This window comes from Pseudopodoces humilis, chromosome 18, assembly GCF_049639895.1.
Source record: "Pseudopodoces humilis isolate 2021_Gansu_Grassland_sample_001 chromosome 18, ASM4963989v1, whole genome shotgun sequence".
Lineage (NCBI taxonomy): Eukaryota > Metazoa > Chordata > Aves > Passeriformes > Paridae > Pseudopodoces > Pseudopodoces humilis.
In genome coordinates, this window is record NC_142217.1 from 10840314 (window position 1) to 10867822 (window position 27509).

At 40.6% G+C, this 27509-nt stretch overlaps 2 protein-coding genes, 1 long non-coding RNA gene and 1 other non-coding gene across 4 annotated transcripts; 2 read left to right on the forward strand and 2 right to left on the reverse strand.

The window, feature by feature from the left end:
• The first annotated feature begins 262 nt into the window (after positions 1–262).
• Positions 263–10126, forward strand: LOC102109292 (putative short-chain dehydrogenase/reductase family 42E member 2). Its single transcript, XM_005522947.1, has 11 exons — positions 263–493; positions 2961–3056; positions 3825–3885; positions 5685–5803; positions 6154–6229; positions 6616–6698; positions 7200–7337; positions 8410–8475; positions 9264–9327; positions 9647–9720; positions 9923–10126. Exons 1-11 carry the CDS (start codon positions 263–265, stop codon positions 10124–10126), a joined length of 1212 nt encoding a protein of 403 aa, XP_005523004.1.
• On the reverse strand, positions 6306–26189 carry LOC148182930 (uncharacterized). Its single transcript, XR_015774094.1, has 3 exons — positions 26131–26189; positions 25896–26027; positions 6306–6907 (listed from the first exon to the last, which is right to left on the reverse strand). It is a non-coding gene; the product is annotated as an uncharacterized LOC148182930 (long non-coding RNA).
• LOC102109470 (putative short-chain dehydrogenase/reductase family 42E member 2) lies at positions 13847–23376 on the forward strand. Its single transcript, XM_014252538.2, has 11 exons — positions 13847–14083; positions 14602–14697; positions 15712–15769; positions 16385–16503; positions 17580–17655; positions 19103–19185; positions 19912–20049; positions 21036–21101; positions 21766–21829; positions 22473–22546; positions 23128–23376. The coding sequence occupies exons 1-11, from the start codon at positions 13862–13864 to the stop codon at positions 23374–23376; spliced, it is 1245 nt and encodes a 414-aa protein (XP_014108013.2). The 5' UTR covers positions 13847–13861.
• On the reverse strand, positions 24893–24974 carry TRNAL-UAG (transfer RNA leucine (anticodon UAG)). The gene has a single exon. It is a non-coding gene; the product is annotated as a tRNA-Leu (tRNA).
• Positions 26190–27509: the final 1320 nt, after the last annotated feature.

The following is a 27509-nucleotide window of genomic DNA, read 5'->3' on the forward strand; positions in this document are numbered from 1 at the left end:
TCCTGTAATATCTCTTCATTTCTATATAATATGAAATTTAGACATATGAGGAAAAGACTAAATCTTGGAATATAAAAGTATTCAGACTCATTAAACATTACACATAAAAAGCTCATCACCAAAATTATTACTTTATACATTTTAAGCATATTTAAATGATAAAATTAGTATGGGAGCATTGTAGTGTGAGAATAATTGAAACGACTCAGACCTCAAACCAATATGCAGAAATTTTCAAGAGATCTTCTCTGTTGCAGTCGTGATGCCAGAGGGATCCACGGAAGAGCTCCACAGCAGCCAACCCTGTGAGAGCCAAGTGCCCGAGCCTGCTGGGCTGCTGGCTCCCAGGAGCAGCAGGACAATGGTGACAGGAGGCGGAGGCTACCTGGGATACAATCTGGGATGTGCCCTTGTTAGCTCGGGAATTGCTGTTGTGCTGTTTGATGTTCGGAAGCCTAAATGGGAAATTCCAAGCGGAGCGGATTTTTTCAAGGTGTGTTGGAGTTACTTGTCTCATGCTCATTATCAAGGCTTCCTCTTAAGGACCTTCGATTAAAACATTTACTGAAAAGCCTTTCAGGACAAGAAGAAGCCGCACTAAAAGGTCCTTGCATGCATAAGTACCTGATTAAGGGATGGCAAACAGGGTCCCAGTGTCTCGGTGTCACCAATGATGCTCTGTTCGGAGCTGACATTCAGCGCCCCAGGGAAAGAGCGAACAATGAAGGGACAAAGGTTCCTGCTCAGGGGAATTATTTCAAATAAAAAGGTGAGAGGCGAGACAGGGCAATAAAAGGGATCACTAATGCAGAACGACTGCCATGCAGAGAATGATTGAGGAAACTGAGATTTCCAGGCTGGGAAAGAGGTAACTCGGGAGCAGGAGAGCTCTGCAGGCTGTGAGTGGCATTGGTCACTGTCCTTCCAGTACAAGAAGGAAGGGCCATCAGGAATGAGGAGTCAGTTCAATACAAACAAAATTATGTGGCTTTTTGTGCAGTGGGTAAAAGACATGCACAAAGCCTCAAGAAAAATTTACCTCCATTGGAAACTGCTGAATAGATAAATTAAATTAGGCTCAAGAAATCTTCTGAATGAAAATTCTTCAAGACTAGAAGAGCATTCTGGGGGAGAGCATCACATTTGCCTGCCCTATTCATGCTCTTCCTGCAGCACCCCTTTATGAGCACTGATTTCTTTTTGATTTTGAACAATTCAAGGAATTACTGTGTCTGGAAAAAGGGGGAACACCAGAGGTCTCCAGTATTTGACAGCTCGCTGCCACATGTGGAGAACACATTCCTGAGTACCTCTCACATGCTCCCAGTGCTTAGATTTGGGCTCTGAGGGCACTTTCTGGGTGCTCCTGTCATGCCACACAAATTCTGGCTAAACCCAGGGCATTGCTCAGCTGATCTTTTCTGAGCATTTAGTGTAAGAGTATTTGCCACTGCTGCTAGAACTGGGAAGTTGATGGCAAAGCTGGAAGGGATCACAGGACCTTGGTTCACAATCATCCCTGTGATTGTGATGCCAGGTTTTCTCCTTTGGGCTACATCACCCTCTGGGGCAGGTGGAAGGGAGGCAGAGAGAGATGGATGATTCTGGGGAGGGCAGAATACCAGGTTAAACCAGAACTTGTCTGACCCAGGATGTTTTTAAGTTTGATTTAATAAACAAGTTTTACAGACTATGGAAGAGGGATAAAGTATTATTGAGGAACCATTCAAACACCATAAGCTTGATTTGTTAATGCTGTAAGTCCACATAATTTAATTTAAGTTTTTGGACTCATGGCAATTTACATCTTCTAAAGGGGACTCGAGATCTCACAAATGATCTTCTAGAACAGTGTTTTTTAATAAATCAATTAAAATAGAATAAATATTACAAAATGTAGGAGAGTTACCTGGAAAATTGAACTATGGAGTCCTAGTAAATTAATTAGTAAGTGACTTCAGAGGTTTGAGCCTTGAGCAGTGATTTGGAGATGGTTAATACTGTTTATACTGGTTAGCTCCTGTAGTATTGCATTGAGTGTGGGAAATGTAAGTCAGCTGTATTTGTGAAATACTTTGGCAACCTTAGGAGAAAAAAGTTGACAGTTAAAGACTGATTAGTATAGCTCTTAATATTACCTTCAGTTGTTTCTTTCAGGATTATTTTATCAATTTCATTACAAGAAATAATATAATATCTAATATTTTGAAATATCTAAATTCTGAAAACGAAAGTACTATATTTTTATTGTTATCTGTATGTATGGGAGTACTATTAATGTAGTATTACTTGGTATACAAAAATGCAATGTAATATTCTAACCCCATCATAGGATTTAATACTAGATACAGGTATGCTCAGTGATACATGGAATTTCATAAATGTGATTATAGTACACTAATGTACAGTAGATAAAGTATTAAATACATATAGATTGTAGTGGGTTTTTTACTCTTGTACAAAACTGTAATTAAAGTTATCATACAGTGCACCAAACAAACCTTAGATGGATAAAAAGACATTTGTGAGGACAGCACAGATCATATCTCAAGGTGCCAACAGAAACGAGGTTTTCTTATTTGGTGATTCCAAGGGAAACAGCTGAACCCTTCCTGCTGTGATTTATTGTTCCTGGGGCTGGATTCTCCAGCCCTCCAGCACTTGCTGCTCCCATTCAAGTCAAACAAGTTTTGCCAGCCTGGAGGCTGCAGGACTAAGTGTGAAAATACGCATTATAATTGAAGCCAACAAGAGTCATCTTTGTTTTGCAACAAAATACTGGCAAAATTCTTAGTCATTGCTTTTTCTGTCTGTTCATAATATTTTATTTAATTGTTAAGTACTGTGAAAAACAGACCAGAATGCCTTTAGATTTTCCTTACTAGCCTTAGTTAATACAGCTCTGTAGAGAATGTAAGGAGTTCTACCTGTCAAAAATCTGTTCTTTTCTCACTTTACAGGGTGATGTGAGGGATTATGAAGCAGTGTTCAAAGCATGTGAAGGGGTGGACTGTGTTTTCCATGTAGCTGCATGTGGAATGTCAGGATTGGAACAAGCAAGTACCGTTTTCCTGAAGTTTCCTTTGGTTATTTTTGAGAAAGAAAAGAGTTGTCTGCACATAACAAAGAATGTAATTTTACAATATTTATGTCAGACAGAAGTTGTTACACAGGCCAAGTCATCCATACAGGAAATAAGGGAGGTATTCCTTAAATAATAAAGTCAAATTGTGAAAGCAATGTACTACAAAATATTCTAGAAAAATGAGATCATACTTTTAACATCTTGGATAAGAAGGTATAGCCTTTTTCTCTGATCTGAAGAAAAGTGACAGCATTGCTCTAAAACTAATACTGATGCATTTTCTTGTGAACTCAGTCTTGAGGAAACAGACCACAATCAATATGTTATGCAGAATAACAATGATAGTCACAGAAGGTATTTTCAAAAAAGTCATGAACCTACTAATTTTATTTCTACAAACAGAACAGATTGCCACTGGAACAAGGATTTGTGAAAGCTTTCAGGGAGCATAACCCCTGCCCATAATTCTTGTCTCTATATCGTGGAATATCTGGGGTGTGACAAAATATTGAAGTATTATTATTTCCTTTTTTATCTTTCATTTTTCAACTATCTTTGCTCATACACTGAACAAGACAATAAAAATGAGAACTGCCAGAAATCACTGTATGTCAGATAGACAGAACTGTAACACATATCATAAAAAGACCTCAGCTATTCTAGATCTGGCAATTGTAACCATCATATTGTAAATGTGACTTGTTTGATTAATTAAATCTTGTGCAAACTCTATTTCTAGCTTCAAAAGAAAGATCAGATTGAATCCATAAATGTTGGAGGCACAAAAATAATAATTGATGGTAGGTACCTAGATTTTCTTTTTTCTGCATCTGATCCAAATCATGAATTAAAAAACTTTCTAACTGGATGTTTCCTGTGGAGATCAGGCAGTAAAAGGAGGCTCTTCTCTCACTCCTGTCAGAGTATGATGTAAACCTGAGTGTGCAGGTCCCATTAAAGCTGGTAGATTTGCCACTGGTTTGAACTGGGCATAGATTTTCAACCTGGACTTCATTCCTTGGCGGTCCAACTAAAGCTCTCCTCCATGTACTAGTTATTTTTTCCGTTTACGTAATGGAGAAGTGTTGTCCTCCTTCCTTGTAGAAATAACATGAGACCTGTTGTACTGTTTGTTGTGTCACAAATATTTGGAAACAGGCACTATAGATGTGTATTTAGCTATTATTTTATCACATTAATGCAGAAAACCTTCCATCCTTTCTGCTTACTTACCTTTTTAATTTTTTTTCTTCTTACTTATCTTACTTACCCTTTTTATTATACATTAGTTTTTAATTACTGTCTCTGGAAGATGCCAGTAGATCTCTTTCAGTATATTCAATTCCAGAAAGAACATTTTCTGAGTGTACTGTAAATACAAAGCTACCTCCTCTTTGTGTTTCCCTCAAAAATCAAATAGGAAAAAAAAGGCAGCAAAATGGCAAAACCAGTTTTTATTTGGACTCATTTTCATGCTGCCTGTGTGTTATTACTGAAGAAATGCAGAAACGGAATAGTAGGCAAGGAAAACTCTAAACGAGTTAGAAGGAAGAGTTGCCACATATTCCCCTCTTCCTTCCCCAACCTCCAAACCCACTGAATCATGTCATGTCAAATTTCCATAGGCTCCCAGCAAACCATGACACTGGGAGGAGCATGAACATGCTCATCTACGTTTTAATAATACACCTTAATATTATATTTTTCCCCAAATATTTACAACAATAATTAACATTTATTTTCAAAATGAGCCAATGAACCAGCAGGACAGACTGCTTCATAGATTCTAAAAATTTCTGTGTTTGCATTTAAATTCACTTCACCTTTAGGAATATTGTTAAATGAAAAGGAAATTTATATTATTCAAGTTTGCAATGACAGATATGCAGCAGAATTTAGCTACAATGTCTTAGCTACACAAGACAGGAATCCATAATTAAGTCTTTGTTTTGCAAATAACATTAATTTCTTTTGTACTTAAAGCAGGGCTGATTATACACTAGCAGGGTATGCTTTCCTGTTAACACATCATTTGTCACTGATGAACAGACTGAAACAAAGGCAGTTTTGTGGCATGTGGGCAGAGCTGGCCCATGTTCCTGTGTGACTTCATGTTCCATCGAAGTGGGGTGCAAGAGGCAGCTCATGGAACCGAGGGTAACCCAGTGGCCTTGCAGTGGCTGCTCCCGACAGCACTGTCCCAAGGGCTGTACCACAACAAATGTTCTTATTCACCTCCTTTGTAGTCAATTTGTAAAGTGAACATGTTTTAAGAAAGGTTTCTCAAGAAGGACTTTTTCCCCCCCCAAGATAATTCCACTACCCAGTTGATGATTGCAATCCAGTGATATGATAGTTACAGGTACTTCATCATGAAACATTTGGTGGCCACAATGTGTAATATTCACATATTTGGGGTGAAAAATAACAGCTGAATGGAAGATATTATTATATTAAATGATAAGGTAACGTTAAAATTAAAATATTACCTTCTTTTCTATAATTGTAATGTTTGTTTTCAAAAAGAAAATCTGCCAGTTCAATTATTTCTCCCTCTTTATTTTTGTTTTGAAATAATATATTTTGTGTATCACTGTAGTCTGCAAACAAAGAAATATCCCTAGACTGATATATACCAGTACAGTGAATGTGGTGTTTGGAGGGAATCCTATTGAAGAAGGAGATGAAGAAACTGTACCGTATTTTCCACTGGAAAAGGTATTTTGTCCATAGGATGGTGTGGCATTTACTGTGCTCCAAAGGAAAGACTGTGTGAAGGCTGTTCTGAGAGCAGAAGTTGTTTTACTGTAGATGTTCTCAGTACATTCAGCACAAAAAGTGAAGTAAAAACGAATGGACTTAAATTCGCTCTGAAGCTAAACTTGTGCTACTAAAGTGTAAGTCTGTTTTTTGTCATAAACAAACTATATATTTACTAAATCTTACTGTTTCTAGTTTTGTTTTGCTCAGCTGATACCTGTGAGCTGGCTAGATTCAAATGTTGTCAGTCATAAACAGTAAGTTTGCCTTTACAGATTCAATAATTATCTTATTCTGCTTCCTTATAGCAATTTAATCATTATTCCAGAACCAAGGCAATTGCAGACCAAATGGTTCTTGCTGCTAATGGAACTTTACTCAAAGGTACATATAAAGCATTTGGGGCTTTTCTATCATTAGGAGTGCTAATGCAGATTCCTTTCTCTGGTTCCCTCATTTATCAATAGTACACTTTAACTGAAATAAGGATTTATTTGTTTCTATTCCTTTTTTCAGTGGATAATTAGCTGTTCTGATAATACCAATTTGTAAGCACTGTCCAGTGGGTTCTTGTAACCCCAAGAAGGTTTTTCAGGCTGCTAAGCTCAGGTCTGTCTCTGCTGTTGAATTCAGTTTCACACAGAAATGAAATCAAGTTCCCATGAAGCTGAGCCACACAGAATGGTCAAAATGAGCCTTAATTTTGACAGTGTAAAATTCAGACAATATGTGTCAGCCGTCTGACAGTCACCTGTTGCTCTCTCTCCAAGGAGGGGACAAGCTCCACACGTGTGTGCTTCGCCCGCCGGGCATCTACGGACCAGAAGAGCAGCGGCACCTGCCTCGAGTAGCCGTATGTGTTTTGTAGTCAGCTCTGGAGGACACCACAAGTAGTTGTAAGGGCATAACACAAGTGGTAGTACCTTGATTGCAGTTCTTAACCATTCCTGCAGGAATGTGGTGAAAGCTTGGGGCCAGGTGATGTGGTGCAGGGTAACAAATAGCAGGAAACCAGCACTGCGGGCCAGGATCAAGCTGGGCTTCTCAGTGAAAAGTGGAAGGCTGAAATGCAATGGTAAAAGAACTAGGTTTGATCCCTATCATTTAATGGAAACATTGTATTTTAAATATGAACTTTAGTTTCTGTCAGAAAACATGATGTCACTGCCTATCAGTGCAACCATCTTTGATTTCCAAAACCACCCACTAGTTGGGTTTCTTCTTGTGACACATTTCTTGTGCTGTAATTGTACACAAATACAGAAACATCCAAGTAATTGGGTTGAGACAAAATCAATATTATAGTGCAAAATAAAGGAATAATATAGTTATCTCATGTTTTCTGTTTCTACAGATAAATATCCAGCGGAGACTTTTTAACTTCAAGTTTGGGAATCACAAAGTTCAGATGAACTGGGTTCACATAGGAAATCTAGTGCAAGCTCATTTACTGGCTGCTGAGGCTCTCACCTCTGAGAAGGGCTATGTAGCTGTAAGTAAACAATATAATCTTTGTGTCCCAGTAGCTTGAATTCTCAAACAGGTTTAATTTTTGATGTTTTGAGATCCAAGAGTGTCCAAAAATCCATATGCTAAATTCTCAAAGATGGTGTGTAGCTCCACAAGTATACAGGCAGTGCAAATGCAAATACATTTCACTCATATTTTGATGTTTTTTTTTTATTTGGTTTGAAAATAACAAATTTCCTGGGTTACTGGAGGAAACTGTATTTTTAACTACCTTAATATATTCACTATTACACAAATATCTATATATCCTGTTATTCTCTTGAAAATAGGTTCTGACCATTGATGCATAACATTTAAAGCAACCATTCTGAGGCATTCCAGAGCTGAAAATTCCAAAAAAGAGATGTACAAAATTAATGGACAGTTTTTAAAGGTTTTTCTTTCTGTTCTACCAATCATAATTGCAATAGCAGTCTGAGGACTGTGAAGCATTACAGAACTGATAATGTCACAGCAGTTGCTGCATTCACAGTTCCTGAAGGTCCCAGATTCATTTAGATTGGTAGGAGCATACAGACAACAAGTGAACACCTCACCATGTGTTCTCCATTAGTTCAGTGCTTGGAAGACACAAAACTGTTCTAGATTTATGTAATTTCCAGAGTCCCAGGTTTGCTTGGGTGCTCAGGTGTTCCTGGTACTCAGAGCTGGGCCGACTCCTCACCCAGAGCACAGCTGGAACTCGACCTCAGAGCTGTTTGTTAAATGCCATCAGTGCTGCCCCTTCCATTGAACTCACAAAGGTTATTCTATGCCCAGCACATCATGATTCTTCACATAATGATCCAACAGCTGGGCTACTACATGGGAAAACTGAGCTCTGATCTACACTACAAAATTGTTAATCATCATGAGCTCTACCACCACTGTGGGGTTACTGCAGTGAAGGCCAGTGAAGGCAATTTCCTCTGTGTACATTCACCTTGTGCATGCTGGTGTGTTGTTCACAAAATCATGACAGGCAGGTAGGTATGAGACAGAAAATGCCATCCTGTGCACAGTTTTGTCACTGTTTTTCTCTGCTTCTTTACCAGAGTGGTCAGGCTTATTACATCCATGATGGTGAGAATGTCATCTTCTCTGAGTGGATTGTGCCTTTGGTATGTACTGCACAGCCCTGCAGCTCCCAGCACTGCGTGGGCACAAGTCCTGTCATTGACTGACACACCAGCCCAACAAAATGAAGTTCAGTGCACATAAATTACTGAATTATTTAACATTAAACTCAGCCCTGTTTTTCCTGCTTTCCAAAATTCCACTGGTGGTCAGGGAAGTTTTGGACACGTGTAACTGTGCAGTTTGGTGTTATTGCTTTGAGAGGATTTAGTTGGGAGGTCCAGAACCTGCTGCAGGACAGAGCATTTCATGAAGCAAACCCACAGTGAATGGCAAGCTCTGCCACTGGCATCTGGCAGGACTCTTACAGCTGTTGCTTTGTCCTGGCATCAGCTGCAGCACAGAGGGGAAGCCCATGCAGAATCTTGCCTTAGAAGCTAAAAAGAGACAACAGTATATTTTCAGAAATATCAGGCTGGGATTCTAGGAGCATGCCAAAGCTTTGATCCTGCAATGCCTTCACAGAAAATGACTCCAGCAGAAAACTGGGACTGTATTTAAGTGTAGTTCAGTATTCCAGTCTGAGTCATTTCCCCCTTAGAAATGGCCTTTTATTCCCCTTTATTGTCCAATTGCAGATGAAGGGTGGGAGATGGGCACCAAAGAATAAGTAGTGGGCTTCAATTGATTACTACCTTTTTACACAGGAACACTAGCTGGAAAAAATAGTTTAGATACAAGTTTTATCAATGTTCTTTAATTTTTTTCCATTTTCATGCCTCATTGACACCCTCAATTTCTCTATTATTCTTTCTTTTTATACCCTTTTTAGTTTGAAAAATTAGGTTACAGGAAACCTTGGATACATATTCCTGTTCTCCTGGCTCATATAGCAGGTAAAAAAATAGTACATTCTTAATTATTGTGGGTTGTTTGATTTCTTTATTCCTACAAAGCTACATAGTGGCTTTATAAAATGCAGGGCCCCAAATTGGAGGAATTATTTAACTTAACGTTATTTTAATTGAGTATAATCACTTGTGCCATGTGGTATTAATTATACCAGATAAAGTTTAAAGGCTATTCATAAACTCATCATGTACTTTATAAATTAAACAGTGTCTTCTACCAGTAGAAATTACAGGATGTACAATGTCAGCATTGTCTCAGTTTATTGTTATCCAGATGTCTCATTAAGTAATTTCTGTTTCACAGCCACTGTGATGGAATATCTGCACCTGATACTAAAGCCAGTTTTTAGCTTCACACCTTTCTTGACAAGGAATGAGGTAAATATATAAAAAAATATAATGTTTATATATTTCTGACTCAAATGCTCATTAAGGATGTGATACACCCTTTGGATTGTCTGCATTGCAGCTCTGTTTCCTGTTCTGTTTCCACTGTAGCATCAATGTTGATATATTTTCATCCGAATTCTAGAAAATTGGATGTTAAAGTCACTGCTATAACTGTCCTTTTGGCTTTTAGGTGTGGAATGTCACTGTAACTCACACTTTCCGAATAGACAAGGCACGAAACCAACTTGGTTACAAACCAAAGAAATTCTCATTTGCTGATTCTGTGGATCATTATCTAAAAACAAGACCTACCTGCCAAGAAGATCACACATTCCTTAAAATGGTGTTTGTTTTTGGCATTTTGTTAAGTTTGATCATTCTTTCTTTCTTCTAAAATCAAATAGCCACTCACCTGTTCCAGAAAACCTCATTTTGTTTCTGAGTATTAATTATCTGGTCATAGTACATTCCTCAGCCACTCTGGGCTTTGTTACTCATATTACTATGATGACACCTCTCTGACCTCATTAAGAAAGAAAAAAAAACTCAAAGAAAAACAACTAGAAAAGTGAAAACATAGGATGTATCAGGAAATGTTCCCCAAGAGCAACACAGTGTTACAGTAAAGGAATTCCCCACAAATGGGTGTAGGAATAGTTTTAATGGATCTCCGTTAAGTGATTTTTTTCATGCTGGGAAGCATTTTCTAAAAATGATAATTTTGGAGGGTAAGAAGGTGGAAGAAGAGGAACTGTCACAGGACAGCAATGCTGTAACAAGTTCAGCAGCTCCAGTGAAGGAAATGGTGACTAAACAACTCTTCTGATGAAGCCATGGCTACAGCTACTGTCAGTTAGCCTGAAGAATTACAGAGACCTGGGAAACAGTGCAAAAAATATGAAAAGTAAATATTTATAAATAATAGGTGATTTAGAGGAATGAAAATCATATTTATGTAAAATAGTTTTATTGTTCTAAAACTTTGTAAAAATGTAATAAATATAATTATGTGTGTTTGTAAATCAAATAATATCCTTTCAATGCAATAATAAATAATAACTGAATCAAATACTGTTTTTAAGGAGCTTGTGGGAAGGTGGAATTCAGCCAGCTGTTACTGCTCCCTAGAGTCACATTGTCCACAATCCTGTAGCAGTGCTGGCACACACTGTGTGTTCAGGGAATTGCATTTTGGGGTGAGCAGAGAAGTCAAGCACCAAGACAGGAGTGAGAATCCAACCTCTCTCTTTTCTCCTTTCTTAAGTCTTACATCAGTTGCTTCTTGGGTGGATTGCACTATGTGAGCCACCTGTGCAATGTGTACACACCAGGTATAAGCCCAGACAAACCTTGAAGATGTTATGAGTTTTTTCTTAGGATCCAGCTTTTCTCTGACCAGGGAGCAGTTTCTCCCTCTCTTGCACCCCACGTGAACCAGGAGAGTTGAATTTGCCATGGTGGGTCATGGAAGACAATGCTAGAAAAGTTCTGCCATCTGATTATCTCCATTCTGTATTCCTCTTGCCTTTTGTTAGCATTTTACAGGATTTTTAAGACCAGTAAGTTTATGGAGATTCTCTCACTCTATAGGATATGCAGAGGAACCAAGAGCAAGCCTAGAAGAATAAAGCTTACAGGTAAAAGACAATACACAGTGACAGGAAAATATATGAACAACCACAATTACCACTGCAGCTTGTTTAAGCAAAACTTTATTTTACTCTATTTTTTTTTCTCTTCACTAACAGTTCTGTGTGCAGTGAAAGCGGTAGAGTCTGCTTGATTATGGATTTGCATTTGGAGAATGTCCTTGTCCATACAAAGTGAGCTCCCATATACACTTTCCTTTAGCAGGAGCATTGCTCAGCCCTCTCTCTTATTCCTGGCAATTGACAGGAAGCTTAAAGAAGCTCTGTATGTATGAGATCTTTATCCAGGTTTGATTAAAACCAGTTAATTCACAATTTATCACTACAGAGCTGCAGCTGAGCCAGCAAGTGCTGCAGGCAGGCAGTATTGTGGAAGCCTTTACTCCTAAGAAATGCAGAATAGAAAACCACAAGTGTAAAGTTACTTCCAAGCGACAGCATTTTAGCTGCATGCAAACATTCAATTTGGTTCTAAATTAGTTATTAATAAATCTTTCATATCACTTTTATTGGACTAATAGCTCAGGATGCATCCTGGATTGCACCAACACTTTTCACAAGAGTGCAAGCTCTGGCCTCATATGGATGCTCCTCAGTAAGGACTAACCAAGGAATTCACTGGCATTGTGGTTGTAAGTCCCTGTGGAGTCCCATCATTTCAGTCCTGTAACACCAAACCTGTGGTTTGTTATTTTGTGTAGGATGTTTTTTTACATCACTGTTATAGCAGCACTGATTAACAATAACTGGCTTCAGTACATTGATTTATCTTTCTTACAGATGTAGTATTTGGGATTTTAAAACAATCCTCAGTACCAGCTGGGAATAGCCAGCTCTCTTATTTCTGTCTGAGTCTCGGTTTAAGCTGGCTCTTGTTTGAGTTACTCCTACTCTAACATAACTGCAGTGGGTCTTAAAGTGATTAAAATTTAATATGAATGTTCAGACATAGCACAGCTGTAACAAAAGAGGTAAATGTGTTCAAAGCTTTAACTTTTGCCTGGAATGGGTAACTGAAGTTCTGCAGCTCCTGGCCCTTTTCACATCCTCCCAGGCTCAAATGATCACAGGGAGGCTCAGGTGGAAAGGGACCTTAGTGCCCATTTGTTTATTTGCGCCTCTTTGGGAACTCCTGCTGTTTTGCAGGTGTCTTAGAAGTTCTGCATGCCTATGAGCCATGAGTCGGTGCAGTCCCACCACCGACTGTCCAACCAGTAGGCAGGAGGTGGTGTTTTTTTCCTGAACAACCTGTTCAACAGGTACCTCCGTGTGGCCGGAGCCCTCACTACTGACAGGATGCTTTTTTGCAGCAGTCACAGCTGTGTGAAGACACTTGGAGGTAAGAACCATAGGATGCTCTGGGATCCCAGGGATGCTCTGGCAACCCAGGAATACCAGGACATGCCGTGGGATCCCTTGTAGCCCACACCGTAGGATGGTGTGGGCTACAAGGATGCTGTGTGATAAGCAGAATCCCAGGGATGCTATGGGATGAGCAATATCTCAGCTGTGCAATTCCAAATCTGCTGCCAGATGAGTGGGACCTAGGGGTGCTGTGGGAGCCCGGGGGTGCGGTGGGATGTCAGAGATGCTGCGGGGCCCCGGCGGGACTGCTGCAGACGCTGTTGGCCGGGCCGGGCGCTCCTGCCCGGAGCGGCTCCCGCAGCCGCCGCCCGCGGCCTCCCCGCGGACCCAACGACCCCAACGGCGCCGCCCGCGGGAGCCGCCCGAGGCCGGGGCACGGCCGGGACCCGGCCCGAGCACGAGTCCCTGCGCTGCCGCCAGGCCGATTTGCAAGTGAGATGCAGAGAGCTCCGGCGGGGCTCGGGTAGCTTTGAATGTTTAATTACGGCCGGGACAGGGACGGGGTGTCGGAGGGAGTCGATAGCCACAGTCTCTGAAATGCGCCTCCTCACTGCCGGTGAGGAACCCCTGGAAGGGCAAGAACCTCCATGTTCAGGAAATAAGTGATTCGCTATTACTTTTTTCTTAATGCAGTTATTAACCTTTTCTATAATATAGCAGCTATTTTATTTGAGTTCCCCTCGAAAGCGAGGGATTTGATAGCCTTGTTCTCTGATACACCTTCTAAAGTTGTAACGTAAGGATCAGGCATCCCTCTTCCCTCCTGAAATCCTCATCTATCTCAACTCCAGCACTGCCAGTGATAACAACATAGTGTATTCTTAATTTATGTTTAGCTGCTGATACTTAGAAAGAAGCTGGAAATACCACTTCTCTCAGATGTCTGTCTTGGCAGTAAACTGGGGACTGTAAATTTTGGTTTGCTTTTGTCTTTATCTCTCTTAAACAGGCTGCATTAAAGTCAGATTTTTCTGCTGTGAATAGATCTTGTCAACATGAAATTCCCTGTAATTGTCTGCATCCAGGAGTGCTGTGGAGCAATTTTCACCATGTAGAAGGAATTGTTACATGTATCTGGCAGTGCTGAGCAGTGTTTCATTGACACAAAACCAAAAATGAGTGGAGTGGAAACACCCTATCGCCGAATCTCTGACTTCAAAGAGGATAAAAATGCTGGAGCACTCAATAAAGTCAGTATGAGAGCCGTGGTGACAGGAGGTGGTGGCTATTGTGGATACAAGCTGGGATGTGCTCTCGCCAACATAGGAGCTTCTGTTGTTCTGTGTGACATACACAAGCCTTTGTGGGTGATTCCCACTGGAGTAGTGTGGAGCCAGGTATGATAAATAATATTTTCCCAACAGTTAGTCCATTTTACTTTCCATAATATCTTACTAGTTTTCACAGAATCCAAATACCTAATTGCCAGTTATTTCAGATTTCAGTAACCTTTTTAACTGTGTGAACATCCCACATGAGTTTTGGTGAGTGGATTTTAGTATATCTGAAATGAGGAAACCAGCAAAAGCTGTAATGCACAGAGCAGTTCCACTCCAGACTCCTCAGGATCCTGCCTTCAATCTAGGCCTCAGTTTAACCACCTGTAGAATAAACACAGGACTATTGTGAACCTTAATGAATATCTTTAAAGTCCTTTGGGTTTTATGGAAGAAAAGTATAATTATCAGCAAGTAGTGAGGTTTGCCCAGTTTTGAGTCCCAGCATACTTATACAGCAAATACAGTTCTATACATGGATTATATATATGGATTTCTTCTGTATGAAACCACTGTATGATAAATGTTCACCTGCAGCTTTGATTTCATGTCCAAATATCTTTCCTTGTGTATTACAGACAGATATCAGGGATTACAGTGCCATACTGGCAGCCTGTGAAGGGGCTGACTGTGTGTTTCACGTAGCTTCATATGGAATGTCAGGAACAGAGCAGGTGAGTCCACATAGTTTTGGTTTTTGCTGCATCACTGCCCACACTGAGGGTGAGAGACTTCAATGCTGCAACACTGCAAGACAGTTTTCATCTTTTCGTATAGCCCTGGTCTTTTGGTAAACTACTCTGTGCAAACTGGAGTGCCAGCTGCAAGCAGGCTGCTTGCAGAGCTCTCTCTTTAGAGAGAACCTCACTTTTAGAGGTTCTACCAGTACCTCAAACACCAAGGAAGGTGTTTGAGATGGAAATGGCATTGAAAAGTTTGGAAATACTGTGAAGACAAAAGGAAGGACATGGGAGGCTGGTTCCCTCCAAAATCCTAATTCTTCCCTAAACCTTCACATGGCTCACATGGTGTAAGGTCACTAGAAGGATTAAAACCTTAACTAAATTATAAATTATTTCATATATCTGAATTACAACAATAACAATATTTCAAGTCTTTGTTTGCCACTGAATAAAAAGCTGTACGGATGCACTTGATGTAGGACTCTGAGTCACGGTTTTAAAATTACAAGCACACACACACACACACACACACACACACACATACATCCACACCCCTTTTTTATTTTATTTAATAAGAGGAACTTTAGTAATTACCCTGTCTGGATAGAACAGCTCACTCAAAGTTGTTTGCCACTGAGCAATGCATAATTGGAATTGTTCTGGTTAGAGGCAACTGGTCACTAAAGTGCTACTGAAACACAGATATTTAACATACTGCCACAAGATATATAATAACCGGACATATATTTTTAGAAGCACCACAATTTTCTTTGCTTCAAGCAGACTAGTCTGAAAAAATACAAGAAAAATACAGGTATAGTTTAAAAATAATGATTAGACTTCTTTAAGTCTGAAACAGCAGTCTAAAAGGCATTTTTAATAATCAAAGCGCTAAATTATGTTTATTTGGGGATATTATATATTATATATTAATATTTATAATATTCCCCTATTGAACTGAATATGTATTATTACTAAAAAATTCACATTATTTTCTTTTCCTAGTTGCATAAAAAAGAGATTGAAACTGTAAACATTAATGGAACAAGATTCATCCTTAATGGTAAGTATTTAACTGTGCTATTGGGTGTTAGTACAGCATATCAAACATCATATCCCATTTAGAGAAAGCCAGTTTGCCTTTTTGGCACACTCTATTACCAAGTACTTGACATTGTTGGCAGAAAATGAGGAAACTCGTCATGGAGGAGGGGGGGGTTATGCTAAATTCTGCCACAAGGTATGATTTGAGAGCCAGTGCTGTACTTCAACTACTTCAGCTTTTCAACACCTTGTTTGTCTGATGTTGGAATCTGTATCCATGTAAGGAGTTAACCAATTCCCTGTGTATGTTGTAGCAGTTAAGCTGCTTGCTAACACCTTGTGCATGGGCAGTGGGCAGCCCTTGAAGCAGGACTTCTGTCCTGATTGCCCAGCAGGCTGGAGGAGCTCTCCTGAGACACAGCACTGGCACCCAGCTTAGGATGTGCCAGAGAGTAAAGCACTTGCTTCTTCACTGATGTCTCCCCTTTCAAAATGCTCTGCATTTCAACTCACCCAGTCACAGAATGGAAGGATTTTCTCTTTCAAGATTTGATAGTTTCTTTAAAAAAAGTCACACAAACTTTTTTCCCATATATTTTTCCACTAAAGTAATTGACTTTCTACATTGCTGCAGCATGCAAACAACAAAACATCCCTCGGCTGGTCTACACCAGCTCTGTGAATGTGGTGTTTGGAGGGCTTCCTATTGAAGACGGGGATGAGGAATCTTTGCCATATTTCCCAATTGACAAGGTATTTTGTTGCATTGTATTTTCAAATTCCTCTGTTTACTTCCATGTTTCTGTAAAAGCCTGGAGCTTTTATGACTGTGTTTTACTTGATGCAAGCATCCAGGCACAAGAAAGGCCAGGTGGGATAAGAGTTTGAACAATCTGGTCTAGCTGGGGTTGTCCCTGCCCAAAGAAGAGGGGGTTGGAATGAGATGATAGCTGAAGTCCCCTTCAATCCAAACCATTCTGTGATTCTATGAAAGAAAAAACAAAACTCTTTACACTCTTTGAAGATGCTATTCACAACCTTGGCACATCAGTTTTATGTACATCAAAGTATATATTTTGTTTTTTCCTATTAAGGCCTTGATTTTGGAAAATAATTCCCACAGTGCTGCATTAATATAGGGGATATTCCATCTGGACATGAGGATTCTGTTTTATGGCTTGGTGCTTCTTTAGCTATTTATTATCTACATGATTTTTCTGGTTTTCCCTTAGAGGATGATATATATTCAAGGTAGAGGTGATCTACAAAAGCAGCCTATTTTTATATGGTTTTATTGCATTTAATTAAAAAAGGCTTCTGGCTGCTTTGAATACACAGTTGTTTTTTTGTGTCCCTCCTCTCTCCATCAAGTACTTCTCAGTCTTTCAAGAAGTAGAGATGGAGATAAAATACGAATATTATTTAAAATGTTATTAAAAATATTTTCTCTGGGACAATGTCACATGGAAGTGAGCAGGATACTTCAGACCAAGTGCAACGACTTCATAATTTGCCTTTTGACTTTTCCGTTACCCGAAGAAGAAATCCCGATTACAAAGTAGTGATCGATTACATTCCTGGCATCACTCAAAGCATACATATATTTATTGCTTCTCAAATGTGCTGAAATTAATTAACCAGATTTGCATACACAAAAATGCTTCCTTACCCTAAAATATTCATGTGTTTTACCCCAAACCTAATACCCCACAGCTTCTGTATTTTGAGGTATTTGTTGCCATCTGCTAAGTAAAAACTAATGAATAGAGATGCCTCTCTGTCCCGTCATTTCAGGAACAGATACAAATGTATTTGCTTTTCCTCTGTAGCTCGTTGACCATTATTCCAGAACCAAATCAATTGCAGAACAAATGGTACTAGCAGCTAATGGATCTTCACTAGAAGGTACTTTTGTCTGAGCATGAATTCATAGTAGAATTTACTCCTCCTCTTCTTGTTCCTCCCCAAAATCCTGTGTCCTGTATCAATTCTTAGAGGACAAGACTGCCTAGCAGTTAGGAAATTAAGTTACCAACCCCCTCTAACAAATTAAAATATTTTCATTTTAAAATTACTTTTAATTTGCTTTAAGTTCCCACAATGTCTGTAAAAGGTTTTAGCATGACAGCAGAAAGTTCAGTATGTGAATGAAAAATTATAAGACAGCTATAAATTAAACAAAAATTAGTCTTTAATGTCACTGTCTCATGCAACATAAGTAAAACACAAATGCTGATTAAATTATTACATACCACACACCCCCTCAAGTTATTTATTAAAATCTGAAGTAGCTACCTGAGCCTAAAGCCTGGAATTATTTATTAGTGCTTCCCAAAGTTTTCCATGTTGAGGAAGTCAGTTATACACTTGAATACTTAAACTTACCTGTGAGATACTATAACTGCCAGTGCAAAACAAATTAATGTAAAGTGCAACATGATTCTGTGTGACCAATTGATACTGAGCTAAATTTAGCTGTGGACAACTTACAGAAAAGACTCTTCACTTGATACTTGCAGAGGGCTATAAGAGATAAAAAGTCGATTATGGGAACTCCATCCCAACAAAATTATTTTGTTTAAAATAAGAAAAGGGTTTCTTTCCCCCCTTTATTTCCTTAGCAGCTCTTCATGTCAAAGCCCCTCCTAATTTCAGGACCAATACTCAGTTCTGCATTTGTCAATGAAATAGAACCAGTCAGCATTCCAAACATCCCATTTTGATCCTGTGCCGTAGCAGGACTGAGTATTTTACATGTTTACAAGTACCATTAAGAACAGTTATTAGCCAATGATGAAGCAGCCAACTGATGTACATGGGAAGATTTGATTTTTATGATCCCATTAAAATTGTCAAGAGCTTCTATCTCACTCCAGTGGGAGCTGCACCTGCTGTTGAGAGAGCCTTTGGGCTCTGCCTTGTACTGCTAACAGGTCACTGCTTCCCATCAATAATTTTGTGTGGGATTAGTTGGTTTCATTCCACTATCCAATATATTTTTGAGCAACCTGCTCACTTCAGCGAACTCATCACCAAAGCAAACACATTCATTTACTGCTCTGGCACAGGGACAAGGGACTGATTATAAAGAGATTTTTAAATATCTGGTATTTTCTAGAATACAACTATGCTTGTAGGACTTCTTTGAATCTTACCTTGCTATTTTGCATGCTCTGATTCTCCCATCTTAATATCTAGCTACTAATGCACCACCTTTTGGTATGGACTGTTTTTTAAGGTAGTGAAATGAATTTAGAGTAAGCTCTGCTGCCGCAGCCCTTGGTTCATACAAGGAAAGATACAATGTAGAGATGTGAAGGTCTCTTAAGAATGATCTTATCCCATGTTCTAGGAGGTGGAATACTCTATACGTGTGTTCTTCGCCCACCAGGAATCTATGGACCAGAAGAGCAGAGACACTTGCCAAGGCTAGCAGTATGTCATTTTAATTTTTTAATCAGCAAAGTTTTCTTTGATATGGGTAAAAAGCTGAAAGGAGCATCACTTACTTGTATTATAAATTGACTGATCTTATTGGGTAGCAATTCAACAATTCAATCAACTGCTGAGGATGTTATAATGTTTTTTAACAAGCATTATATCTGCAAATATATATTTTAAAAGATTTAAAAAGCCTCTTACTTAAATACAAACACATGAAAATCCAGCTTTATAATTTAATTACTGTAAGATTCAGGCCAATCCATGATATTTCAAATGTCTGTTTACATGCAACTTACACCAAATGGTTTTAAATATTAATGAAAAGAGATACAGCAAAATATCTAATTTCCAGTCTCAACTATTAACAGCTTTCACTGTCCAGTGAAGCAGATTCCAGAGTTGGAAACACCCTCTGGTACAACAGGTTACTGAAGGGCAGCAGCTGAGGTGTTCACATTTTACTCTTTTTCACTTGCTTTTAAACTGCAGGGCCAACAGATGACATTTAGAACACGATTCCTACAGAATTCTGTGAGCCAGTTATTTTAAAAGAATTAGTGTAATACAAAGTTATACACAGCTTTCAGGAAATAATAAATTATTATTTATTTTATTTTTAAAGTAGAGCTAAACCTACATTTAGCTAGACAAGAAAGTACACCTTACCTCATTCTAAAACCCATTTTGTTATGGTTTCATGTGTGTTTATATCTACAGAAAATTATTGAGAGAAGGCTACTTAGCTTCAATTTTGCGGACCCTAGTGTTAAAATGAACTGGATACATGTAGAAAATTTTGTACAAGCTCATATTCTAGCTGCTGAAGCTCTCACCCCTGAAAAGAACTACATAGCTGTAAGTACACAGTAAAACCACTACAGATCTCACTTGACAGTGGATCCCGCCACTGTATCCTTTGCTATAGTAACCACTGCAGTAATTAGAGTTATTGTCCTTCAGCTTACATTGTTGAGTGTGTTTTCAGCTGATAAACGTGCTATGAGCAATGTGGGATGGGACACAGTGTTGGCTGCTGGTGTTGCGTAAGAGATGAAATATTCAGTTCTGTAAGAATATCTCCATCTTTGCATTTTTAAAATGCAATATTTGTAATTTCTGGAAGATGAGAAAAGAATGCTTGCTGTACTGGAAATGAAACTGGAAGTTTAGGCAGATTCATACTGTTCCCCTGTACAGATTTAATGTTCTGAACTGTGATGGTCAGTTCTTCCCATATCATGTGCCAACAGAGGCACATTTCATTTGGCTTCACTGCTTTCAAAAACAGTTACAACTGTTTTCTTCCTTGTAAATACAGGCTTTTAATCACCTAGAAGCATTGTCCTGAGAGTATATTAGAAAGGGGTTCAAAGTAGATTAAACTACTTTTTCTAAAACCCTGAAAGCAAAAGGAAAGCAGGAACGTAGACCTTGGCTACACAGGAATCTTCTGGAGTCCAGTGAGCCTTAACCAGACCCAGAGTAGAACGTGTCCCACCCTCTGGTGGGCACATGCCAGCAGCACGAGTGAGATCCAGCACTGGCTCCAGCGGTGTCTCTGCACAGTCCATACAGCCAGTCTGAACAGGCACATCTCTAATAAACCATTTAATCTAAGGCATGCTAATCATACAAACCACTGTTCACCAATTCCGCTGCACATAACCGTGCAACTGAGTGAAACACAAGCAGAGAGTTGGTGACTTGTGTGTGCATCCACTCATATTTGACATTGATGTATTATTTTTAAGCTATTCATAAGGGGTGAGAGAAAGAAAAAGAAGTTCATATATATGCAGTATTATTTTTACTGACTTGTCTCTTCTCTACCTCTTTAACAGAGTGGCCAGGTGTACTTCATTCATGATGGAGAAAAATCCAACCTTTTTGAATGGCTAACTCCACTTGTACGTGCAATACTGATCTCCAAGTACATTCATTTATTTAAGTGTATGCAACTCCAACTTTTGTGTGCATGCTACATTTTGTATGTTTGCTTTGGGTGTGAGAGTTCCACATGGAAATCTCTTAATGTGGGTTTAATTCCTGCTTGAATTTCAGTGTGATTAGCACGGTGACAAAGCCCAAAATACTACATTAAAGTAACCGTCTTCCCTGACACCAAAGGACCATCTACACCAGCACCCTGTCCTGAACTGCTATTGTCTTCATTTTTGGGGCATGCAGATGGGAATAATGGGCATTTTGGGTGGAAAAAAAAAAATGTCTTAAATATTCATCTGTTCATTCTTTTCAAAATACCACGTTGTTGTTAATGATGGGCTCAAAACTATAAACACATCATGATGTTAAATTAGGTATCAGCACACCATGGCATTTAGATTAATTATTATAATTTTTTTCCTTCTTTCAAGATACAGAAATGACATAGTATTGGTGGGTGACATTTAACTGGCATCTCCTTAAAAATTAAAAATAGTAAATACTAAGAGCCATGGTATTTTTTTTCTGTTTTAATAATAAATATTTCTATAAATATCTTCTATACTGAAACTTCAAAACTTGTTTGAAGTTTTTGCAGCTTTTCATTGTTTTTTAAATCTTTTTCAGTTTGAAAGATTAGGTTGCAGTAAGCCATGGATACATATTCCTACTTGCTTAGTCTATGCATCAGGTAAAATAATTTATCAACATTTCTTTTTCCTGTTCATGCTACCCTCATTCCTAACTGTAATATAATATTGTTTTATTTTATTTGCTCACAATTTTCATGTTCATGTATAAAAATAATATGCTGTGTGCTCACCTAGTGTTCAGCAGTGTAGAATTCACCTCTGTGCAGTATGTTGAAACCAGAATGATCTCTTTTTCAAGTCCCACTGAACAGGGTTTATGTAGAACCTAACATGTATAACTTTGTGGAGTTAATGATACGAAAAGCAAAATGTAAAACTCCATGACTTCATGAATTATGCTGGAGTATCTGTTTTGCTGCACAGGTAAATGTCTTGCTTTCTCCAGAACCAACTCCCCTGTGCAGATCAAACAGAATTCAACTGAGTTCTCTGTTGCCATATTTTTTATGAAGCCTCATGGCTTTTTCACTAGATCTGTACCCAACCTTTTCCCTTTTCCCACAAGCACAATAATTAAGATCAACTGGTGAGCAAGTAGTCCTGATGGTGTTAGTAATGCTGCCCTGAGCTCTCAGGTCTGTGATTGTCCTTCATGAGCATTTACAGTGTGAGGTATGTCACAGTCACAATGGCAAAGCAATTTACTGTTCGTACCTCAAGTCCAAATCTTTTGTTATGCAGCCACATTCATGGAACATCTTCATGCGATTCTGAGACCAGTTGTTGATCTGCCCCCACTGCTGACCAGAAATGAGGTAAAGTCTATGTTTGTAAACTTTCCTTAATTCCCATGGGATCCATATATGTTAATATGAGGGAGACTTTAAGTCAGAAGAAAGTAAAATCCACGCAGTGCTACTTCAGCCTCCAGTTTCCAGGGCAAATACATGCACTGTGTCCCATTTAGGCAATATACTGTGCTTGGTTGCCATGATTTTTGAAAACAGCTTATGCTTGCAATCTGGGAGAGGCTTCTTCAGCTCCTCTCTTCCAAGGGTCAGTATCCTGTATGACTTGGCTGGGCCTTTAGGCAACTACGAGATGGCTTTGATCTGCCTCTTTGAGTACGTAAGCAAGAGAACATCTGCAGAACATTTTTTGTGGACGTTTAAAGATTCTACTTTGCATCTTTTAATGTCTCTTTGTGCTTACAAGAATCTCCTTTTGAGTGGACAATTTTAAAAATAATGTGTGCAATACCCATAGGACATTGATAGAATGTTGTGGGGATTTTTGTATTTTACATTTCCTTTAACCGTGTCTTTGCTACCATTTGCAGTTTGTTCCAGTTGCCTGTTTAGTCATACTTTTGTATGTTGACTCTTTTGCCCTGTAGGTACAGAACATTTCTGTAACTCACACATTTCGAATAGACAAGGCACGAGCTCAGCTGGGGTACCGCCCACTGAAGTATGACTTTGCTGATTCTGTGGACCACTACATAAAATCCAGACAACAACCCTCTAATTACCAACTCTTCTTCAATGTTTTCCTTACTTTAATTGTTATTTTAATTTTGTTGCTTCTTTCTTTAAAACTTTTTAGCCTTTCAGTTTTGTATTTTTTAAAAGAAAGACGACACTGACCTGCATAAACTGCATGGTCACAATATTGCTACCCAGATCATTCTAACCTCCACAACAGTAATTGGCACAGTGCAACAAACAGGCAGCTACTTTTAAATTTACAAACAAAATCATAACAGATGAGTGGCTGGACCTGAAAAATTAAAATACAGTAAACAAAAATTGCCAAATCACTGAAACACAACCAGAGTCAAGACTGTTGCCTCTATTTCAAACCAAAACAACAACTTTCCAAATTGATTGCTGAAGTAAATGAGAACCTGCAGAAAGAACAAGAGCTGCAGACAGCCTGCAGTGCTTCACTAGTGAAGAAAAATGGCTGAAATAAGGAGAAAGACTGACCACAGCTTCTGTCATGGCTCACTACCTTGGAGAACAGAGGAACAAGCAAAGGCACAGACAGAACACATTACTGCAAATAACACACACCAGGCCTACAGAGACTTCACATTGTGTGATTTCATGAATTAGCTCTAGCACCACATCTGAGGGAAAATAAAAGTGTACTTGAAACATTGCTGAATTCTGTGCTGTGCCTCTGTGCAATGTCCCAGAACTGCTCCCTGCCCTGCCCCGGTGAAGAGCTGTGGGTACATGCTGGTAGGCTTTTTCACAGGTCAAAACTGGGTATTTTAGTTGAATTGGAAGTTATTAAGTAAATTAAGTGTATTTATGTCACAGTAGAGGAATCTGCCACTATGGGTTACACATATCTTTGTACAGCTTCTTTCACTGCCTGTAGTTAAGGGCAACAACTAACACAGTTCAGTTGCTCCTCAGCTGAACTTAAAGCACAAATGTTTTTTGGCACTAAATTTCTTAAGTACAGCGGTTGTACTGAGCACTCTCCAGCAACTAAAGTGAACAATGTGCTTTTCACATTACTGTTCAGCTAAAATGGACCTAAAGCACGGTCTGGGAGGCTCCAGCTCCTTCCTAACCACCACTCATGGTGGGAATTTATCAGAGAAATTGCCTTCCCATCTGCATTTTTCCAACCTATAACATGGAGAGGGAACAACCAAGAGCAAGATGCGAACAGTAGAGAGTTTGGGAAAGGATTAGGGATGTAAACTTGAGAAATCGTAGTCTGGAAGGGAGTAATCATGGATGGATTTGAGAATTCTGGAGAGGGTGCGGACACTGGCACCTCCCCTCAGTCCAGGGCAAGCCGCAAAACCCACGTGCCATGCCCGAGGGTCGGGTTGATGTAATCGAAAAGCAGCCGGGAAAGGCAGAACGCCTGAAAATTACAGTGTTTCTCGTTTTATTCTTAAATCAAGAGATTCACACAGTGGATAATCCCTTTTCCCTCGTTCATATATCATAACTTTCTAATATTGATTTTAACGACTGTGGCGACAAACCCCAGCAGCCCCAGCAGTGCCCGCAATGCGCGGTGCCCGGCCCGGGCAGTGCCGCTCGTACCGGGCCGGCCCCGGGCCGCCCCCGCCGGCGGCTCCCGCCTTCCCGCTGTGCGAAAAAGGAGCCGCCGCGCCGGGGACAAAATAAGCTTGGCAGCGGTGGGATTCGAACCCACGCCATCGAAATGACTGGAGCCTAAATCCAGCGCCTTAGACCACTCGGCCACGCTACCGCCTGGCTGCTCAGGCGCCCGCCAGGCCTCTTTGATGGGGCAGCACCGCCGTTCTTTCCGTCTATCTGTGTCTATTGCCCATCTGTGTCCGCCGCACCCCACCGCCTGCGGCGCCCGCCGCGCCCCGTAAACACCGCTACTGCCGCCGGCTCGGGCCTGACGCTCCCCGTACCCGCGGCGGGGGCGCCGGGCCCGGCCCAACGCAGGCCCCGCCGCGCCCGCCAGGTGGCGCCGCTGCCCCCCGCGCGGCGCCGCCCGGCCACGGGGCCCCGCCCTCGGCTGGACCAGCGGCAGCCGGCCGGGCTGGCAGCGGGCCTCCGGCTCCCTCTCCCGGGCTCGGCCGGACCTTGAGCCTCGGCTCCTTCTTCTCCAGGGGCTCCGGCCGTCGGGCTGCGCCTCGGGCACTTTTGTCCGCGGCAGGCCTAGACAGGCAGCTCGGCAAGGCGCTGCCGTGCGGTCTGTGCCCCACAGCAGACGCGGCTGTGGTGGATCAGCTCCAGCTGGTCCTCGGGAGGGCTCTGCCCGGCTGCGCGGATCCGCAACCCCAGCGATGGCGTGCCGCGGTCACGCAGGGTCGAGGGCAGCCCTTGGCTGGTGCCTTCGCAGCCGCGATAGCAGGTGTGCACACAGCTCCCGGCCAGGAAGAGGGTCCGTCCTGCCCCGTATCAGGCACCCACTGCCTTCCCTGCCTGCTGCAGTCGCCTCCGGCCCACCAGAGCACATGTGCTGCCCAAGAGCTGCCAGCTCGCTGCGAGGCCGGTGGCCTTCCCAGGCAGCTGCTCACTTGGCATGACACAGTGTCCTCAGCTGAACCATTCCCACCCAGCACGGGAGGGCCCGCCGCCTTTATCTCGCTGGCGGCCGATGGTCGGGGCTGCCCGTACACAGATTGTTGTCCTGCCACGTCGGTGCCTCGCTTACCTGCTGCTGAGCTCGGGCACGGTGTGAGCAAGTGCTTGCCCTGTTCACCTCAATGAGAGAGCTGGCTTTGGCAACCAGAGCCAGATTCGGTCACTGGTGAGTAGAAAGACGAATTCTCATGTTCTGGGAGGCCTGCAGGAGAAATTTGTATAATTACTTTGTGGACAGACCTAAAAATAACAAGACTAAATGTAATGCAATTAAAACAATATGGAGAAATTATGTCCACCATTACCCTTCTTCCTGTAGAAAGTCATGCATTGGTGCTCCAGGAAGTTTTAGGTATGTGTGTTTACATGCACCTCCCATATGACTGGAGTGAGGTTTATGACCAACCTGATTTAGCTTGTAAAACCAGATTGTCATAGGAGTATGAGGGCACAAATTGATTGATTTAAAGGCAAATTTTAAACCTGCAGATTTAAATGAATGCAGAATAAAATTGCTCTGAAAGTTAATATCATATGGAGTGTCCTTTCCTTTTTCCCTTTGAAAACCACAGTTCCCTAGAACAATGATTTCTAAAGGGAGCCTTATTTAAAATGAGCACACTGGAACTTAACAAGCTATAGCGCTCTTAGAAGAAAAAACAGGCAGTGCTGAATATAATGGAAGAATAACATACTAGACTTGCAAGTCACTGAGTCCCTAGATTGCCATTTCAAATTTAATTTTTAAGATTTTCAAGCAACAAAAAAAGTTAATCAAACTCTTTAAGTGTAAAGGATACAACACATAATGTATAAATAGAAAACTAAAACTAGAAGATACAGCATGTCCGGGCCAATGCCAAAGATTTCAACATATCTTTAGTTTCATCATCACTGATTGTTCCTTTAGGAAAATGTTACAGAGAATAGAAGGCTTAAACCTGGGAATAAGTACATCTTTGCACCAGGGTAGCAGAGCTGGCTTATTTAAAAGAATGAAAAATGGCTTGAGAAGACATAACCTATGTTCCTGATAGAGCAGAACATTCTCCATGAGGATTTATGGCAGAAGGCAGCCATGGAGTTCCTTTAAGTCCAAAATGATGTCGAGTATTTTGTGTTTAGAGAAGGGCAACAGAGCTGATGAAGGGTCTAGAGGGGAAATCCTGTGAGGAGCAGCCAAGGGAGCTGGGGATGATCAGCCTGGAGAAAAGGAGGCTCTGCAACTCCCTGAATGGAGGTTGTGGCAACATGGGGACCAGTCTCTCCTCCCAGGTAACAAGACAAAAGGAAATGGCTGCACACTGCATTAGGGCATTTTCAGGTTGGATATTAGGAAAAATTTCTTCACTTAAAGAAGCGGGTTAAGCATTGGAACAGGCTGCCTAGGGAAGTGGTGGAGTCACCATCCCTGGAAGTGTTCAGAAAACAAGTAGACGTGGCACTTTGTGGTACCATCTAGTGGGTATGGTGGGATTCAGTAAAAAGTTGGTCTTGACTTTGGAAGTTTTTTGCAACCTTAATGATTCCATGATTTGCCTGAGTTTAAAATGAGCTACTCTCATGACGTGTTCAGTTGTGCTCATGTATCGCACCACTTACAGTATTCCACCATTATCAGTAGCCTACCATGGCAGGTGGTGATTTTTTAACCATTATCAACACATTTTCACACAGTGGGAAC